This window comes from Sycon ciliatum, chromosome 1 (genome assembly GCF_964019385.1).
Source record: "Sycon ciliatum chromosome 1, ocSycCili1.1, whole genome shotgun sequence".
NCBI classification, from domain to species: domain Eukaryota; kingdom Metazoa; phylum Porifera; class Calcarea; order Leucosolenida; family Sycettidae; genus Sycon; species Sycon ciliatum.
Window position 1 is genome coordinate 74,598,096 of NC_088643.1, and position 19,678 is coordinate 74,617,773.

The following is a 19,678-nucleotide window of genomic DNA, read 5'->3' on the forward strand; positions in this document are numbered from 1 at the left end:
GTCGGACACAACCTGTAGTGGAACACCGCGCCTGCTCGTCATCCGCATGAAGGCGTTCATGAATCCATCCACGTCCAGACTAACGGCCATCTCCAAGTGCACCGCGCGAGACTGCATACACGTAAATAAGCACAGGTACCTCTTCGCGCGCGGCTTTCCGCGACCTTGTTTGGTGGTGAAGGGTCCAGCGTAGTCCACTGCTACTCTGGAGAACGCTCTCATGGGCAGAGACACACGGACGGTCGGTAGCGGTGCCATGATCTGCATTCCTGGCTTCGCTGATTGTCGTTGGCAATGGGCACACTTCTTTTTCCACGCTTTGATCTCCTCTCGTCCAGCAAGCAGCCAATACGTCTGCGACAAGAGAGCCAACGTGTGACTTACTCCGCCAGCATGATGGCTCTGCTCATGGGCTTCCTTCACAATTAGCTGAGTGACCCAGTGCCCGCGTGGCAGGATGACAGGGCATCTGGCTGGCTGCTCGAGTATCTGCGCGTTTCGCAGTCGACTGTCAACGCATAGCAGTTGATCATCATTCAACATAGGTCGCAGCTTAACGAGTTTGCTCGAGGTGGGGATGGGCTTGCCTTCTTTCACAAGACGATATTCCTCTGCCAGCGCCTCTTCCTGCGCACCAGCAATGATACTGGTTTTGCTGCTCTCGAGCTCGTCTACGGATAGCGGACCGGTGTGTCGCAGCTCAGTTGGCACGCGGCAATTCTGCACGAAGCGCGTCACCCAAGCGCGCTGTCGGAGAAGACGATTGAGACTCGAGAATCGTGTCGGGTCGAGTAACCAGGGTAGCTCGGCGTCAGGAGCTGTAACTGCTACCAAGGCAACCGGTGCTTGGACAGACTTTGCGTTGTTCTTCTGCTCCAGGTGAGTAGTAGATCTTGGCTCACTGAGACGCATTGTCGGCCACTCATCCTCGCCTTTGCGGAGGAAGTCGGGACCCAACCACCAGAGCGCATCATCGATGAGAGCACCAGCTGACGAACCACGGGACAAAACATCTGCTGGATTCTCCTTCGTCGGCACATGGCGCCATTGACTGGGAATAGTGTGTTGCTGAATCTCACCTACGCGCGTTGCAACGAATGGCTTGAAGTTCCGCGCACGGTTCCGAACCCAGTACAGAACGTTGAGGCTGTCTGTCCAGATGACAGTGTCGTGGACCGGTAGACTGAGGATGTCGGATGCCCAAACTGCTAGTTCCATGCCAATTACAGCAGCTGACAACTCTAGCCTGGGAATTGAAACAGTTACGGCGGGAGCGACACGGGATCTACTTGCGATGATAGCGGTCGACACATGGCCGTCTTCATACGTGCAGCGCAGATAGCTCACCGCGCCGTAGGCGCCTTCAGACGCGTCAGCGAACACGTGGATCTGCTTACTGACGGGGTTGCCTGCATTCACTTCTTGCAGACAGCGCTGGATGCTGAGACGGGAGAGCGCTGCTAGATCAGTATACCATCCGGTTACACGTTGATTGAGCTCATCAGGGAGCGGGTCATCCCAGTCCATGCCTTGTAGCCACATGTCCTGCACCAACATGCGTGACTTCATGATGAACGGGGAGACGAACCCCAGCGGGTCGAAGACACTAGCTGTCGCACTCAAGAATGAGCGCTTGGTGATGCGCTGCTGGCCTGGTGCTGTTGGCTTGAACGCAAAGGTGTCGGTCGTGGCTGACCACAGCAGTCCAAGTGTCTTGACGCTTGGCAACTGCGGGGAGTCGAGGTCGATCTGGCTTGCTCGATCCTCCTTGGGCACTTTCTCCATGACTACTTTGGAGTTCGAGAGCCATTTTCGGGCGTGCATGTCAGCTCCCTGCCAGCATTCCGACAACTGCTCGTACAGCATTACGCCTTCGACGTCATCCAGAGCAGAATCCATGGAGTCGTCCATATACGTTGACGCAAGCATAGTTTCGGCTGCCAATGGGTACTGCTGCTGATGGGCTCTAGCGTGCTCGTGGGATACAAACTGCGCCAAGAATGGCGACGCGTTAGCTCCGAAAACCAGTCGTTGAAATTCATATACTCGCGGAGCCGTCGTGTCATCCAGGTCACGCCATAGAAATCGGTGATACTGCCGGTCCTCAGGACGCAGTCCGATGCGCAGATACATTTCTGCGATGTCACAAATGATGGCTACTGGCTTCTGGCGAAAACGGGTGAGAACGCCAGGAAGTTGCCGCTGTAGCTTCGGCCCTGGAAGCATCGTGTCGTTGAGAGATGTGCCTTCATACTTCGCCGATGCGTCAAATACGATCCGGGTCTTTGTTGTCGCTTTGTCTGGTCGAAGTATGGCAAAGTGGGGCAGAAACCACTGATGACCAGGCTTCAACTCGTCCTTGGCAACCTCACGGACGTAGCCTTTGTCGACATAGCTCTTGATGATGCTGCTGTAGGCTGCTGCTGCATCCGAGTCGCGCGCCAGTCGCATCTCCGTACTACGTAAACGCTTCATGGCCTGGGGAAAGTTGTCAGGAAGCGTAGGTGGTCCATCGCACCATGGAATGCCAACCTCGTAGCGTCCGTCTACGAGCTGCAGCGACTGTTTCGTAGCGTGCACTACCTCCTTCTCCTGCGCCGACAGGATGGCTTGCTGTGGCTCAGCCCGGTTGTATTGTTCTAGCTGCCACAGCTGTGCGAGACTGTGCCCGACGTCCTGTGGCACTGCCTCAGCCAACAGGGTGACGGGATTCGTTGCTTTGCTGCGATTGACGCGTCCGACACAGGTCCAGCCGAGAGGTGTAAGTCGGGCTATCGGCTCGCCGGGGCCACCCTGGATCTCCTGCAGCGACCTATGCAGCTCGGCGCAGTCCAGGCCGACCAGAACGTCAATTTGACGGCGCTTCTCCAGTGCTGGGAAGGGAACGTTGAGCAGGTGAGCCCACTGCTGCTTCTTATGCTGCCAGTTGACCGTGCCGCTGGTTCCGATCACTGAGTCGGCAGTGTAGGCGTGCATTGTCATGCACATGCGGCGGTCTATACTGGAAAGGTTCAAGGAAACTGAGGTCGTGCGGAAGACCTCTGTGCGGCCGCTGAGCACTTTTACCGTCAGATCCTCTTGCTCTCCAGCAAGACCGAGCTCACTCGCAACATGCGAGCTGACGTATGAGTTCGTACTTGCGTCGTCTAGCAACGCATTTACTCTCAGCTCCGCCCCGTTGTGCTTCAGCAGGACTGGCACTGTCCGCATGGCCACGGCTGGGGTAGCAGTGCTTGCGGTAGAGAGCGTTGTGCGCGACTCGTCCTCCTCGGAGGCTGAGGCTGCTGACTGTTGTTGCTGACTGTCGTTCGAAGATCGAGCAGGCGGACTGGCTTGCTTGGTCGGACCATGTAGGAGTCGGTGGTGTACCTTGGTGCAGCCGCCGATCCCGCACTCGCGACCCCATGAGCAATCCTGTCCACTGTGCCCTGTGTCGAGGCAACGATAGCAGAGGCCCTTTTCCTTCGCCAGCTTCCAGCGCTTATTGGGGCTTAGCGCTTTGAAGGCAACGCATTGCCAAGCTCTATGCTGGCCTCCGCAGGATGCACACTGTGACTGAGGCTGACTGCTGGTCACTAGCGTCCTAGGCCGTTCACTGCGATGGTCTCGACCTGTGCGGGAATAGTCGCTCCTGCCGCTGGTGCCGAATCCGCTGACAGTTTCGGATGCAGTAACCAGGAAATCTGCCTCCAATGTGCAAAACTCAAGCAGACCGTGCACCGACTCCGCCAGAGACCGATCGTAGCGCCATCGATGGTAGCGTACAACAATCTGCTCGTCCAGCTTCCGCAGCAGAGTAGTATAAAAGGAGCCTGCGCCAAGTTCAGCAGCGCGACCAGCGTCTTCCAGGTTGACCACAGCTACTGCTAAGAGCTCAGAGAACTGCTCAAGGTCTTTCGCCTTGCCATGCCGGACTGGTCGCATGGCCTCGATCTCCTCGAGATAGATTGCAATACGCCGCCGTTCACCGCCATACTTCCGCAGCAGCAAAGCTTTGGCCGCGTTGTACGCAGCAGCTGAATATCCGAAGCTGTCAATGGCACGCAACGGCTCTCCTTGCAGGTACTGGCGCAAACGCAACATCTTGCAATCTGCCGTGACTGGTGCCGTGTCAATGCAAGTCGAGAATGCGGCCCACCAGGACTGGAAGCAGCGCTTGTCTCCGTCAAAAACTGGGATAGTAATCTTCTGGAGATGCGCCCAAGCATTCTGATACTGATTGGTTTCTGCAACAACCGGTGTGCTGTGCGCTGCCCGAGGTGACGCTGTGGCAGTTGGCGGCTGGAACGCAGTGTTGGGATGCTCACTCCACTGCGGTGCAATACCCGAGTCCATGTAACTCGGAACGAAGGACCTGGCTGCATGCCTCAGACTTCTTGCGCCAGTGAGCAATGGTGCGGTCCTTTCACCTGCTGTGGCATGTTGGGTAAATTGCACAGCTCGTGCTCCCGGAGTCCCCGCTGACATAGCAGACCCCACACTCAATACGCTCACAGCACTGGCGTTGCCTGGTGAGTTACCATCCACGACTCGTTTCTCCGTCCTCATGCTGCTGCTGCCGATGCTTGAACTACTAGGCACTGTGTTGTCGCTAGATGGAAGAGGGAGCGGGGAGAATCCAGCACCGTGGTGCAAACCCGGGCCAGTATCCCGGATGATCGGCTGTGGCTCCTGTTGCTGTTGAGTGCTGTACAAAACACTTGCTGCTTTCTCCGTAGCATCAGAATACAGCTCCTCAAGTTTCTCCAGCTCGGAAATCAGTTTCCTGCGTTCCTTGATTTCCTGTTTGTCCACGGTGCTCGCGAACAAGCTCAGGAGATCGCCAATGACGCTCGTTGCACGCTGGTGTATCCCCGTTAGTGCATCTAACTCGGCACTCGAGACATGTTGGCCGTGGGCTATTTTGCTCAAGATCCCACGACGAGCATTCGTGAACTGGCTCTTTGCCACAGTCTTGAGAACTCTCAAATTTTCCTCGCTCGACTCTACTTCGTCGTCGTTCGAATCGACGTCCTGTTGTGCACCCTTTTCAGGAACCTGCTGTTCCTGGTTTCCACTGCACGTCGCCTGTCCGTCCTTTGACGTGGCCGCAGTTTCTTCCAAACTACCTGGAGCGGGCTCTGACGCGCCCTCGGCTGAAGTACTGTCCATCACTCTAATTACTGAGAGAAACCATCCTCTGCTACCATTGGAAATGAGGCCGACTGGGACAGTGAGTTTCAGAGGTGTTCATCAACTTTCATTCCTTTTCTGACAAGCAAAACTGACTGGCTGACAACGTCTTGGCAAGACCAAAAAACCGCCAGAACAGAACGGAAAACAATTAGGTTGTATCCAGAAAGATAAGCACGAGAGATTCAAATAAATTCAAATAACAGCAGCCACGTGGTGCATACGACGCATCACACGGAAAAGGCATGCATAGTCCAAGTGAGTGGCGGCGTGCAAGGCACAGCGAGTAGTAAACTTATTAGTATGTAACATGCGATAATATGGAATGCATCATGACGTCACAATCAGTGTGTCTCATCGGAAGACCTTCTGAACAGACGTAGAATGCATAAGAGAAAGTGTTCAAATGGGTGTTTGGACATTAAATCTGAAGCCTTGCGGTCTACAATGTGAATGATTATCAGCCACTTCTTTGAAGTACATGTACGTAGGGTTTCCATAAATCACTGGATTGATATCTGTTCGCTACTCAATTGCACGTTACAAAAACCAACCTTCCCTTCTTCTCAGTGTTGGAGCAACCAACTTCCTTATTCACTTTCTTTAGTAAAGAGAAACGACCAATAGGTTAGGAGTTATGACTAACTGTCCACCAAGATAACGAGATTTTATACTATAAAATCTCGTTATCTTGGTGGACAGTTAGTCATAGACTGGCAGTCGGATAGTGCGATAACAAGCTTACAAGGCACAAAACTGACAAGGATATTGAGACATTCAAGTTCAACGACCTGACACCTACATGTAGCTCCAACACATCTACGAAGCGCAAATCTGTTGGTTTGCGCTTCGTAGATGTGTTGGAGCTAGGTGCAACAACCTTCCAACTTGGAAAGCTCAGGTGCGGAAAGTTCCAATGAGTGGAAGGGATGGGTCACGAAGATGTGCACCAGCTACGTGTATGTCCCTCGGCAACAAAAATGTCGAACGTTTATACAAGATGATGATGACGAGACTAGTAAGACCATTGGACAAACCGGTGGACGGTTAGCCATAACTGGTAACTTATTGGTCCTTTCTCTTTACTTATAATGTAATATCGTTATTGGATCAACATCCGATCCGAGTTCACTTTCTTTCTTTTTCATATCTCTACTTTTCCACGCCATCCTTTTAAAAAATATTATTCCGAGTGGGTCCATTGGCTTATGCCGGTTTTGATTCCCACTATAAATAAAGTATGCAACAACAACAACAACAACAACAACAACAACAACAACAACAACAACAACAACAACAACTTTACACACACTTAGAACACTCCCACCTTTTGCATCGCATCAAATGGCCAACATTATTTTCACGCTTTAAAGTTAAACATATACTCTTTGCGCATTCTCTGCGCCACAATTACGCCCCACCACATTATACTCTCGCTGCATACTGCTAGCAACGTGCAGCCTTCGTATAATTTACGTCGCTCTCGTACTTGGCACTTGCCAACTCCGCGGACTGACCGCTGTCTCCATTCTCCCCTGTACAAGGCCCTTCATCACTTTAATTGCTTGCCCACCCAGCTTCGCGAAACCCCTTCTCGTACTCCCTTCAAATCCGAGATATCCCTGCTGTTGCACAACTCTGTATGCTCGTGTAGCGACCACCCCTGCCCGTACACTTTTAAAAGTACACAACTCTGTATGCTCGTGTGGCGACCACCCCTGCCCGTACACTTTAAAAGTAGTCATTAACCCCTAGGCCCTGCCTACCCAATTCTTCCTCACTCTTTCTCCTTTCTTACACCATTATCTCTTATTGGCCACTGGCTATCGTGAGAATAAAGATTTGAAAAACAACAACAACAACAACAACAACAACAACAACAACAACAACAACAACAACAACAACAACAACAACAACAACAACAACAACAACAACAACAACAACAACAACAACAACAACAACAACAACAACAACAACAACAACAACAACAACAACAACAACAACAACAACAACAACAACAACAACAACAACAACAACAACAACAACAACAACAACAACAACAACAACAACAACAACAGCATGAACATGACTGTCAAGATTCAAAACTTTAAAGCGCTATCCTTCTCCTTTCATCTCCAAAAGCGGTCGCCACACCGACAGTCAGTGCGCGCAAGTGTGTGTGACACTGTGTGTGTGTGCATATGTGTGTGTTTGTGCGTGTACGGGCGTGTGATGCGTTGTTGCGGGGCAAGGAAGGGTTTACGGAAGACGCGGGGGAAGATGCTTCTGAGGTGCAGTCTGTAAAGGAGTTGAAGAGGAGGCCGCCACGGATGGACTAGGAGAGGCGTGCATGCGTGACTTCGTGTATCAAGTGATGGTATTCTCCCGCTGGACATATTATGTAGGTCGTGTGACATTATGGTCAGCTCTCATGTATCAACACTGTATCAACACGACAATAGTCATGTAGTACAGGATTGGTCACGGGACAAGGCGCACATCTACAGTTACTTGAACGTCACACAAAGGACTTGCATCATCCGGCTTGGCTACATGAACTTGCACTTTGCAATGCGTGTAACCAAGACTAAACAGGAGCTTACAACCAAGTGTACATAAAACTACGGCCACATTACGATAGTACATGATGACTGTATTATTGCAGTTGGTGTGACCATTCCTCCGTGGTTTGCACGACCTTCGATTCAGAGAAATGGGATCATAATATGCGTACCGATATGATATCAGCAACAGCATGGTGATACTTGATAGCTACTAGTAGTAGTGTTGTAGTACGTTATTTCGTGTACGTCGTGTGTACGTCATGTTGGTGCATGCGCGTGTTGCTGTGGTGTAAAAAGCAGTCTTCGTCTTGAGTTTATCATGTCTTCGTCTTGAGTTTATGATGTCTTCGTCTTGAGTTCGTCATGTCTAGTTGTGTTTCGTCGTCGTGTCAATAAACAGTCTTCTAAATGTAGTTATCGTCGTCCCTTTGTACAAGTGTGGAGATGGCACGGGACTGGGAGCAGGTAGAGAAAAGCGAGGTACAACATTGGTGGCAGCGGTAATGGAAATTTGTAAATCTCAACTTCTGGATTCGTCCTGCGTGGCCTTCGCTCCCAGTTTCCGATGTCATCTCCAGTCGTCCTATCGTCACAATTTTGTCCGTCTTGAAGAAGTTCGTCCGTCGTCCTCGTCCTTCATCATTCGTCTCTCCCGTCTCTTGTCAGTCGTCGTCACTGGTGGTCCCGGACACGACGTAAAACTGTGCCCAGAAGAAAAGTAAAAAAAGAAGAAGAAGGACGGATGGTCCCGGACACGACGTAAAACTGTGCCCAGAAGAAAAAACTGAAACAGAAAAAAAGAAGGATGGAAGGTGAAGGCTGCAGTGTGAGGATGTGGACGCTGAGCAGCGCTTTGAGATGGCGGACGACATGGCAGACGGCGTGAGGAGTTTCGTTGGTGAGAGGGTACGTGTGTTGTTGTGAACGTGATGAGTATGTGAGTTGTGTATTTTCTGTTCTCTCAACATTTTGTTCTTTATTATTTGCTCTCCTCGAGGGTAAAGAGGCGCCCGCACAGCGCGTGTGTTCTGTTCGCTTTTTGATTTGCTCTTCTATGAGGATAACTAGAGGCCCCCACAGAGCCAGTGGATTTTGTTCTTTTTGTTATTCCTATAATTTGTGCTCTCACATTTTTAGAATTTTTGCGTGATCGTGAGGTGGTGTGTTGAGTGAAGCATAAGTTAGGGTTTTGAGGTTATCAGTTCCCACACATGTGACAGCGATCGTGGCTGGTGTTCTGGGTGGGCGGACAGAGTTTTTTTGAATGATCTGCAGTGCAGGCAGAGGTATTTTATTTTTGGGTGTGACTGGTGTGGTATGATTGAGTGATTTGTGTGATCTTTTCCTCTTTTTACTCTGTTTTATTATTAGAATCGAGGACGATTCTACTCTTGGGAGGGAGTTATGTTGTAGTACGTTATTTCGTGTACGTCGTGTGTACGTCATGTTGGTGCATGCGCGTGTTGCTGTGGTGTAAAAAGCAGTCTTCGTCTTGAGTTTATCATGTCTTCGTCTTGAGTTTATGATGTCTTCGTCTTGAGTTCGTCATGTCTAGTTGTGTTTCGTCGTCGTGTCAATAACAGTCTTCTAAATGTAGTTATCGTCGTCCCTTTGTACAAGTGTGGAGATGGCACGGGACTGGAGCAGGTAGAGAAAAGCGAGGTACAACAGTAGTATGGCTAGGACCAAGAGTACATAAAGGTTTATGTACTCTTGCTAGGACTGATACAATGATTTTTATGGTATTAGATATTCCAATACTGGTACAGTACTAGTATTAGATAAACCTTGTAGTAAGGTCACTGTTTCCGAATACGGTGTCCGGCTTCACCTTGCTTCATGCTGTCAAACCAATATTGGCAATAATGATTTACATGTACAGTATATACCTGCATGTCTAGTAAGTAATGTGGGTCTGTTTGAACCACCATGGTGACGGGCAGAACGAGAAGAACCCCATAAGCATGCTGAGTTCTGGGACTTCTGTTTACTTCCCAAGTAAGTTCATTCCTCACGCCTACGTCCTAGGTGTCCACTGTCCAGACAATGTCTTTAATACATGTATTCTACAGCCCACAAACGCAGAAGAGAACTGAGACTGATACAACCGATCAGTTGTCTGAGGATTGCCTTAGCTTTGCTATGTGCATGAAAGGCAGCGTTACAACAATGATCTAGCCGGCTGTCTCTGCTCTCTTCTGCCTTTGTGGTAATGCTCCATCCTCGTGGTGTTGAGAACTCTAGGTATTCTGGGAACTCTGGCTATTGTGTATTCTACAGCCCATGTACATGTACGTGACGTCGTTGTTCCCACATTCCATTCAGTTTGGACGTGTTACATACACTGTACATTGTACTTGTGCAATCATGCACATGCCCATCTATCAAATTGCCATAGATAAAGCGTAACCATCTACAAGTGCTGTACACTACATCATACATAGTCATTAATCATTGTACAGTCATGTACATGTGCATGTAAGTCGACTACATGCACATGTACATGCCGGGATGTGACCATACAAACCACCATCATCCTTTCTGGGATACAGTGTAGTGTGTTTCCTAGCCTGCCCTGCCGTAACACTTTAGAATGGCATCCATACTGATGCACCCCACAGCCTAGGCTCGAGTGATATTATACATGTGATTGTACATATAACCGGCGTATTTCCAAGCTGATGCGCATATGAATACCTGACATGCAATGATCTCTGAGATTGAGAACGGAGGGGGGGGGGGGGCTGAGGTGAGAGCGTTGATGGTATGCATCATTGCATGGCCACAGTTACCTATTCACTATCGACCTCCCGGCGAGGACAAATGTTGAGGATTCCAGCCGCTTGAAATGGAACTACAATTCTAGGGCCGAGGCCCGCCTCAGGGTAGGCAGGGATGTTCCCCTGCCACATGGTCCCAGATCTTGATGGATTCTTCATTAATGGGCTCTACATCAGTACATCAGTACAGTCGTGTATATCCAAACCTGTGCTCTACTACATGTAGCTCTACAAAGTACATACATGATTGTAGAGCCTATATGCGCAAACATGAGCACGCACACACCACGCACACACCACGCACACGCGCACTATACATGTACATGTATGTACCTCCTTGAATGGTGACCGAATCCGGCTCATCTCACCGGATCTCGGTGATCATGGATCTGCATACGCCCAGCCCACTGCGTCCACACCAGAAACTCCCTGTTGTAAAGGCACGGGGTGGCCTGCGAAATCTTGCTGGCGTAGAGGAAGTGGCCCCTAGGCTACACGTTATTGTAGGTACGATTGTCACATTAGTTTCTTCCTTTCAGGCCCAAACTGCTCGAAGAAAGCGAGATTGATTTGGTACTAGGAGTACTGGAACAAGACTGGGGCACTAGGGCGTGAACTTCGACGACAATCAGCGGTGAAGGGTTTAAAACGCAGAATCGTACTCATTCCATATAGCAAACAATTCATGGCCACACACACACCAGATCCTTTGCGAAATAACAAGTCACAAGTCGTCTATACGGCATACCGCAATGTTGTGTACACGAATGCATGTACCAATTACCCGTTGCCTCAGACAGTGGAATGATGTCATTGATGTTAGTCGACTCTATTATAGACCATGTTCGTCTTTGTATGATAGGTGGCGAAAACTATCCCACACAGGGCCACAGTGGTGGAACACTATACGCAGGGCGATGAGACCGCCATCATGATGAACGTCTTGGGACTGAAAGGGGTTCGAACTCTTGCTCGAGCAGCTCAGAAGACAAGCTTTACATGCTCGAGTTTTCACGCACGATGAGATTATGTCCATAGTTTCCGCGGCATTCTGAAGACGTGAGTACGATTAGCTTCGGCGTTCGTCTGCTTTCCTCGGCGATTGGTACCTTTTGCGCTGCAAGGCAAAGTGGTCCTCTTTGAAAGCTGCTCAGTGCTGACATCAGGACGCCATCGTGTCCATGAAGTAGTCAGGAGGCGAAGCCACTACTGATCTTGTTAGGACTACTTCGTGACGACAGAAAGAAAAAGAAAGCCCAAGCCAGCGGCGACACAAGTCGTCGCGTCACAGTGACGAGTGAGGCTGGCTTGGAGAAACCGCCACACGGTCGTTGCTATTCTCAGCAAAGTGCCCTTGCTTCCGCTTCAGCCAGGGCGCCTACACTGTCACATGCAAGTCAGCAGGGCTCCCTGGCTTCAACATCGTGTCACTGTTGTCGACAATATACGGAAGGAATGCTTCGGCCATTTTAGCCGGATAGCCTACCCTTACACAGTGAACGAACGCTACGTTACTTGGTCTTGTTGTACGTGCGCAGCCTGGTACAGTCTCGTCCATGCGACCCAGTTTAGTTGACGTCACATGTATAGAATTATGACACAGTGGGCATGATTATCATAGGCACCAATCTATTGTTTACCCGGGGCGGAGATCGCCAAGCCGAGCCCGTCGGTCGTTATGAACCCAGTGATCAAGTGATGCCAGTTTCGTGGGCAAATGCTCATATTCCAGTGCATAATATGCTATGGCCAGTTTCACTTTCGGTTTACATGTACTGGGTACTTTGTCAGTTGTTGCACCTGGTCCTGCATGGCATACACTCTTCAACTAAGTAATTTTGTTACTTCAAGTACTAGTAATATTAGTTCGTACTACTACTACTTTTTTTTACTACTAGTAGTGGGCAACCAGTGACCAGTATACCCTAATACATACTAAATGTGCATGCGTGCCATTTTTACATGAGAAGCCATGACATCCAGTGCACGTGTCAGTACTTTGCAGCCGTGCACATTAGTCATTACATGTATGCCGCTACATGTATGCGGTGATGACCAGCCCATGCTGGAGGCAAGAGAATGTATTGTATTGTGGTGAAAAAAGGAGGACAAAATGTTACGAGTTATTGGTTGTTGGTTTGCGCCTTGGAGAAGTGTTGGAGCTAGGTGTCAGGTAGCCGAATGTCTCAGTGTACCGTGTTTTACTACTCCCTGGTTGTAATGTTCGATATGGAGCTGTAAAGACTATCATAACTGTACCGGTTCTATTCAGTGCATACGACTGTAAACGTTTCACAACACAGTCACTACTAGTAACTTAGACTAAGTTAGAGAGTGTAACCGTTAAACGAGGCAACTTAACTTGCATACAACTAACAAAAAGACATACCGCTTTATGACTTACAGTGTACATGTACATGTACATAATTGCCGTTCCAGCTGTGCATCGTAGATGTGTGTCACGGGGGGAATTAGACAGAGTATTCAGCACGTGTAAGGAAGGGTTATGACTGTCCCGCACAGTTTGAGGACTATGCACCATTGGTGTGCGTAGCAGTAAGACATTTTAATTACGATTGAGCGGGCTCTAAACTCTGATAAGGCCCTTGGCGGGAATGTCGTTGATTGGTCTAGTAGTTGTAGGAGGCTGGGAATTTAATGAACGGGAAAGTAACAGTTAGTTGGCGAACCAACACGACACTGGTACTGTACAGGTATGAGTGAAAGGATACGACTGAGGCAGTGAGGGCTAGGGGTGGTGGCATGGAGGCGGTATCACGGTTCTACACACAGTCAGTCACGGCCATATCATACTACATGTAGTACTAGCCCTGACAGCTATTCCTCCTTCCAGACAATCCAGTCTCAGACCCTAACCACCGTGCATGTTCACACGACACGACATGTGCTGATTCGCAACATTAGGCTACCTTACGCTTCGACGACAATTCAACACACGTCCATGGATCCAGGACACAGCTGCGAAGGACCCGGGCCTGGTGTAGATCCATCTCACCACCGTCTTGGTCATGGCAAAAACTGAGTTCTGCCCAGTGTCTGCCCATATTCACTGATTTGAAAACAAGTGCTAGACTGCTGAAGGAACACTCTGATATGACAGGACGAATAGGCTAGCCATAAATATTTATTGATGTTACTGTACGATCGTTAGAGGAGGGTTAGACCGCATGATGGAAACACTAATGACCCGATCTCGGGCTGGCCAAACAAAAGAGCGCAGCACACACATCCCCTACACTATACTATTACTATAGACTAGTGTAAGGTTCAGTGGTCAGAGAGTGCAAGCTGAGCAATGACATTATGTGTCTTCTCGTTTGTTCGCTGTCGGCATGTCAGACAAACGAACACAAGGTGTGGCTACGTACATGTGCATCTGTTTCTGTAAATAATATTTGTGATGAAATGTGTACACGTCCACGCTGAGAATCGAGTCTAGCACACCATCGACAGGCAGAACAACGGGTATTATCAACATAACACAAATTCATGACACCCACAAGCCAGCTTTGGACGTTAACAAATGAACTGCCATGAACGTCTTTAGCAACCGTTATTAGTTTCGGCCACTATGCTTGTTGTAGTGGTCTGCAGTGTTGCCATCTCTACACGCACTCATAGCCACAAGCAATGCCGTCTAGGCTTGCATCGAATGTCTACACAGTCATAACAATTTGTACCATGACACAAAGCGTGCACTAGCTGCCACCTCTTCTGCATGTACCTGATTCCAAGTCTTGATGGCGGATGGACCATGCCTTGCAACGTAATTAATACACACTGTAGTTAATTGTACATCTTGCTGCTTGCTTCAAGTAAGTATGATACAGTACATTCATTGTACATGTACGAGTCGTACATAAACCGTTTATGTACTGTTGATCGTGGTGTATTGGTGGTTACACGTCCATGCGAAGCTCACCGTCAGATTGCCCTTGGGTTATTATTCGTCCGCAGCAGTTTATTCTGGTGCAGCATGCAGGTGAGCGAACGCTCGTCGGCGCCCTTCAAAACTTCATCATCGGTCGATAATGAGGCGGTGAATGGCGACCTGTTTCGTTGCAATCTGCGCAAACTCTAAACATTCAGACGAGAGCGTTGACGGTGTGGCCAGGCTGTACTGTCGGTGAACACTAACGAGATAGCGCAAGTACTCACATACACTCACTGCATAAGAAGTAAAGGCAGTGCTCAGTGCCACTATATATGTACTAGCCGCGGGATATGTGGTCCCCGGATGAGATTAGACTCTGTGACACATCCCACCACAACATCATAGCTTAGGCAACGTCTGTGATAGTGCTGCGCCTTAGTGTCATGGACTCTGCATCTGGTAGTACGTATACATTACTAGTAGTAGTAGTAGTAGTCATAGGCTCATAGCTAGCTACATGATTATACACTGTAGAAGTGTAGCATACCGCGATTGCTGTGGTCTCTGTCCTTCTAAAGTGAAAGTAAAACGGAAAGAAGTTTGTACTGCTCACACTCACACATATAGCCTGCGGAAAAGTTCCTACGCGATCCTTTCGGAAGGTGTTTCAACTTTCAAGCCGGCTGTTCGACGGATGAGGCAGTTTCTCCTTTTCCCTCAACTCCCTGTATAATGATATCGCGCAGTTGTAATGCAGTTGCGGATAAGGACGGTGATGGCCTGCACTTTGCAGACGTTCAGTGACTGTAAGCGTGAGCTGTTGCCAGCCAGGGTATAGCAACCATCCGCTGGCTGATGTTTCAGGGCATCATGAGAATTGACATCGCGCTGCGCCCGTTAGGGAAGTGTGCCGACGTCTAATTGGACGTCGCTGCATGCCATCGTCGCCGCTGATAATCGCTTGCTGTTGCTATTGGCTAGGGTGTTTGGCCATAGTCGTCGTTTCAGTTAGTATTGTTTCAGAAGATCGTCAGCAGCAATGCACGCAGAGAGCGCGGTTTCGCAGCTGTGTAGTTGGGCGGTGAACTTAGTGACTTGGTCAACTTTGCGAAACATTACAAAGCGGAGACAAGGACTCCTGTTGTCACCTACATGTACAACATGTTGTTACACTTTAGCCGACACCAGTTTTCTAATCTAGGCAACACCTGAACACGCGACATTGATCTTTGCGTGAGCGAAGTTGCACATTCTCGCGAAGCAAGTGGCGTGCAGCTGCTGGGCCATTACATGTACACCTCTACACGACACTTCTTGTAGTGACTTAGTTCACACTAGAAAAACTTTAATAGTACTCGCATGCTTTTCGGCGGTGTGGCCTTGCATTTGAAGTGCTGCATGGCGCTGTTCCTTTGGCCCATGTTGCCAGCCCTATCTGGGCCACACGCATGGCGCGCCTGTCCACAATGGGCCCTGTTTCCTACCGGCAGACATGGCTCGTTGGACGGACGAAGCCTGAGCGTCACTTCTCACTTTCTTTGCCAGCACTGTCGTACCAGGCGGAAAGTGATCAAGGTCCTAGTGATTTGGAGACTCGTCCGACTGACAGCTTGAATATACGTCCAGTCTCTTCACTGGGCTAATAATAATTCCTTATACACCTCTGCATGCACTGAATACACTGCAGCAATGCAGTGTCAGTAGCATACCTGCACAGGTTGCAATGTCATAGAAGGAATGTATCTGCTTCACGTAACCATAATAATACGAGCAGCGCTGTCGAAGTACGTGGAGGCCTCCATGTCAGCGGCGGCGCTACCGCTCTCTTCCGTCGTCTCCCTGGCAGCCCTGGGCGTCATCGACCAAGAGCGCTGTCGTGACTGCGTGCGTGCACGTGCAAGCACCTCCTCTCCCACTGATCTCTTGCACAAAAAAGAAAAGACAAAAAAGTGGCTACATGCATGCCATATATGTACATCTCATACAGGCAATACGTAATGACTGTGATCCTTCTGATGTGAGGTGTCGTTACCATGGTTACCAGTCACTGCATGCAGTTCTGTTACTGCTATTGCCTCCATTAGTGTAGACCATAGCCTAGGCATTAGGATTGTAGACGCCAGCTACCTGCAGCATGGTCTGTTTGCAGTGTTCATGGGATTGATGGACAGGAATAGCATGTAGGATATAATGCACACATTGGGACATATCGGTATGCGAGTGATCTGAAAAGTTGTGAAAACCACTTTCAATCTGTGCCCCTGTGTGACTGAGAGTGAGATCCACTTACGTTCCCACCGTGACGTCACTGGTTTCGGCATGAAGGCGGTTGCGACTCGGCTGGGGAATGGCGAGCCGACGACGTGAACCCCTAGCCCAGGTACAGTGCCTGTGACACAAGGCTGCAACGGTATCTTCGGCCTACCGCATGCGTTTGTCTGGCATGAATGTGCACGCCAGCCTGAGCGTTTGGGATGCCGAAATGCTGATACCACATCCTTGCCAGTAGTGGGCCAAGCATCCAAGCATAGGCAAGGCTGACCAGGCAGCCACACCACAACCCACAACTGGTGATGCTGCTAGCACTGGCTATCTGATCTCCACTGCTAGCGTCGTAAAGATGTATCTAGGTTGAACGTAAAGATAGTCAAGGCCCATGATGAGGTGCTGAGCGTGCAAGACTCCGCAGCAACGTTGCTGGTTGACATGCGGCGGGATGACCGGCGACGTACTGCCACACAGGTTGGAAACCATCAAGAGTAGCCAGGAGCGAGGTCAACGATAGTCTTCCTCTCCCTAGCGCTAAGGTATCTGCTGCCGGTAATCCCCTCCTTCCGATTCTCTCTACAGACAACTCGGGCCTACTGCAACTGCAACTGCTGCTGCTCAGCCTACAGACCTGCTACTGACCTGCTGCTACTACCGATGCTCATGGGTAGATTCGTATTGAAACCTTGCCGAGGCCGAGGCGGCGGCGGCTGGCTCTCTGGCGAGGGCCGCCGTGCGGTTTAAGTTTCGGTTCTAGAATGGGCGCAGTATAAAGACCTCGAGTAGGTCCACGAGAAGAGAAGAAACAAGTTTGTTCAACGTCAGGTTGAAGCGAGGTAAAAGCCTCTACAAGGTGGTCCAATTGTCTCTTCAAAGCGAGTGTGTAGTTTTTGACGAGGTCAACATATCTGACTGATTTGGTGCATACTCAGGCTCGCCAGAATGATTTCACAAAGCTTCCTTCTCTCTCTTCTGCTGCTGACGGTAAGCGCCCAGAATTTGGGCTACCACCAGGTTCAGGCGCCCCAGCAACAACTGCCGTCTGTCATTGGTGGTGGTTTTCCAGCTGGAAGCCCTCAACCAGCACAAGCTCCAGCTGCCCAGCCCGTGCAACAAACCGCCGCACAACAATCCACGCAGCAACCCACACAGCAACCTTCTCAGAAGCCCGCTGTTCAACAACCCGCCGCCCAACAGCCAGCCGTTCAACTGCCCGTAGTGCAGCCGCCCAGGCCTGTGCAGATAGTTATGCCAGGTATGCCCAACCAGAACCAGGCGTTCGTTGGCATTCCCAATGGGCCTATCAAGAAGTGTTACGGTGTGGACTACAACTCGGCCATTGCCGCGTGCTGCGCTGGGGTAATCACGCCCAGACCAATTGGTGTTCCGGAGAATCTCCTGTCATGCTGTGTAACTACCGCCTACAACAACATGACCCATGGCTGCTGCATGGGACAGGTGTTCGACGCAATGATCGCCCAGTGCTGCGGCGGTCAGATCAACACCAATGGACCCGCCGGCCAGTACCAGTGCTGCGCCGACCAAGCGTACCAGCGTGGTGGTGGCTACCTGTGCTGCCAGGGCAATGTCAAGAATGGCGTGCCAGGTATCGATGGCTGCTGTGGCCATGAGACCTACGAGAAAGCCACCAAGTCCTGCTGCGCCAACCACACCATCTTCGATCCACAGGACGACATGTGCTGCAACGGCATGATGATCGGAGAGCCAGCCACGCAATTCATGTGCTGCGGCATGGACATCATCCCACGCTTCCAGGAGCTCAAGTGCTGCAAAGGCAATGGTGGACGCGCCATGAAGTACGACATCAACTCTGAGAGCTGTTGCAGTGGATTCGTCGTTCCCGGTGCCGAGGCTTCCCACACCTGCTGCGGACGCCAGACACTGCCCCTCTGGGGAACAGCACGCTGCTGCGGTAACCGTCGCTACGACACCTCCACGCACTCGTGCTGCAACAATCGCGTTGCGCCCGGACCGGAAGGCTCATCGATCTGCTGCGGAGAGGGCACGCTGCCGTCGATGGGCTCACTGCGTTGCTGCAGCAGTACAACCCCATACGACCTGAACCAGCAGACATGCTGCGGTGGCGTAGTCAAGCAGGGACTCAGTTGTGTCTAACCGTCTACACTGTAACCACATTCCCCACGCCAGTTACTAGCATTTCGTCTTGTACGACCACGCTACAGCAAAAAGGTCCTTCCACGTCTGTTGACACCAGTGCGTTATAATGTCCGCAACTGTGTCCATCTCGAACTCAAACAGCGGGCAGCACAGTCGTAACGGTTGACATTGACTTCTCCGGCTTCAGTTCAGATGGCCCACAGTCCTGATGTTACTCCTTCTCCCGACTATTTCTCCCATTTCGTTTAGCTTGTGGCCATCTATGGACTATGGATGCCAGCAGGCCCTTATAAAGTATAATATATTATAATACAGCCAAACAGATATCCGAATTCATCCTTTCCTCTAATTCTTCTCTAGGACTCTTCTCTTGTAATTTGTGTGTGTGTGTGGTAGTATGATGTAATGTGCCGTGTATGCACGACTAACCACGGCCACACTGGTACCGTTGTCTTCAGTTTTACCTACATTGTATGAGTCCCTTTTCCTGTACATTATCCATCCAATCTGTATCCTATTTTAATTATTAACGCCCGATCCTCTCTACGTTCTGAAGCAGGAGCGGAACATATTCTTTCGCCTGTATTCTTTAAAACTATAGAAGAAGAGCACCCTGAATCTACACAACTCACTGAAAAGATCCGATTGAATCGCTTGAATACATGCGATCTGTCGCAGGATAGAAGCTAACTGAAGTCTACTGTATGAGATGTCACTGTGACTTTTCTTCTGAGTCACACTACTTTCCGAATAACTACTTCAAGTACTGAGTACATGTATACCGCTAGTTGGGGATTATAGGGCACCTGGCAGGTTGTAACAGGCAGGGCGGTGTAGACTCGCTGTCTCAGGCCCTGATT

The 19,678-nt window shown here is 50.0% G+C and overlaps 2 protein-coding genes across 2 annotated transcripts in view; one reads left to right on the top strand and one right to left on the bottom strand.

Moving 5' to 3' along the window:
- LOC135807191 (uncharacterized) overlaps positions 1–5,151 on the bottom strand; it is a 5,436-nt gene extending 285 nt beyond the window's left edge. The window contains exon 1 of the mRNA XM_065321209.1: positions 13–5,151. Within this exon, the coding sequence (XP_065177281.1) occupies positions 13–5,151 (5,139 nt within the window). The remainder of the gene's footprint in view (positions 1–12) is intronic.
- A 12,330-nt stretch (positions 5,152–17,481) lies between these two features.
- On the top strand, positions 17,482–19,591 carry LOC135805419 (galaxin-like). The gene has a single exon (XM_065319450.1). It carries the CDS (start codon positions 17,622–17,624, stop codon positions 18,813–18,815), a length of 1,194 nt encoding a protein of 397 aa, XP_065175522.1. The 5' UTR covers positions 17,482–17,621; the 3' UTR covers positions 18,816–19,591.
- The last annotated feature ends 87 nt before the right edge of the window (positions 19,592–19,678 follow it).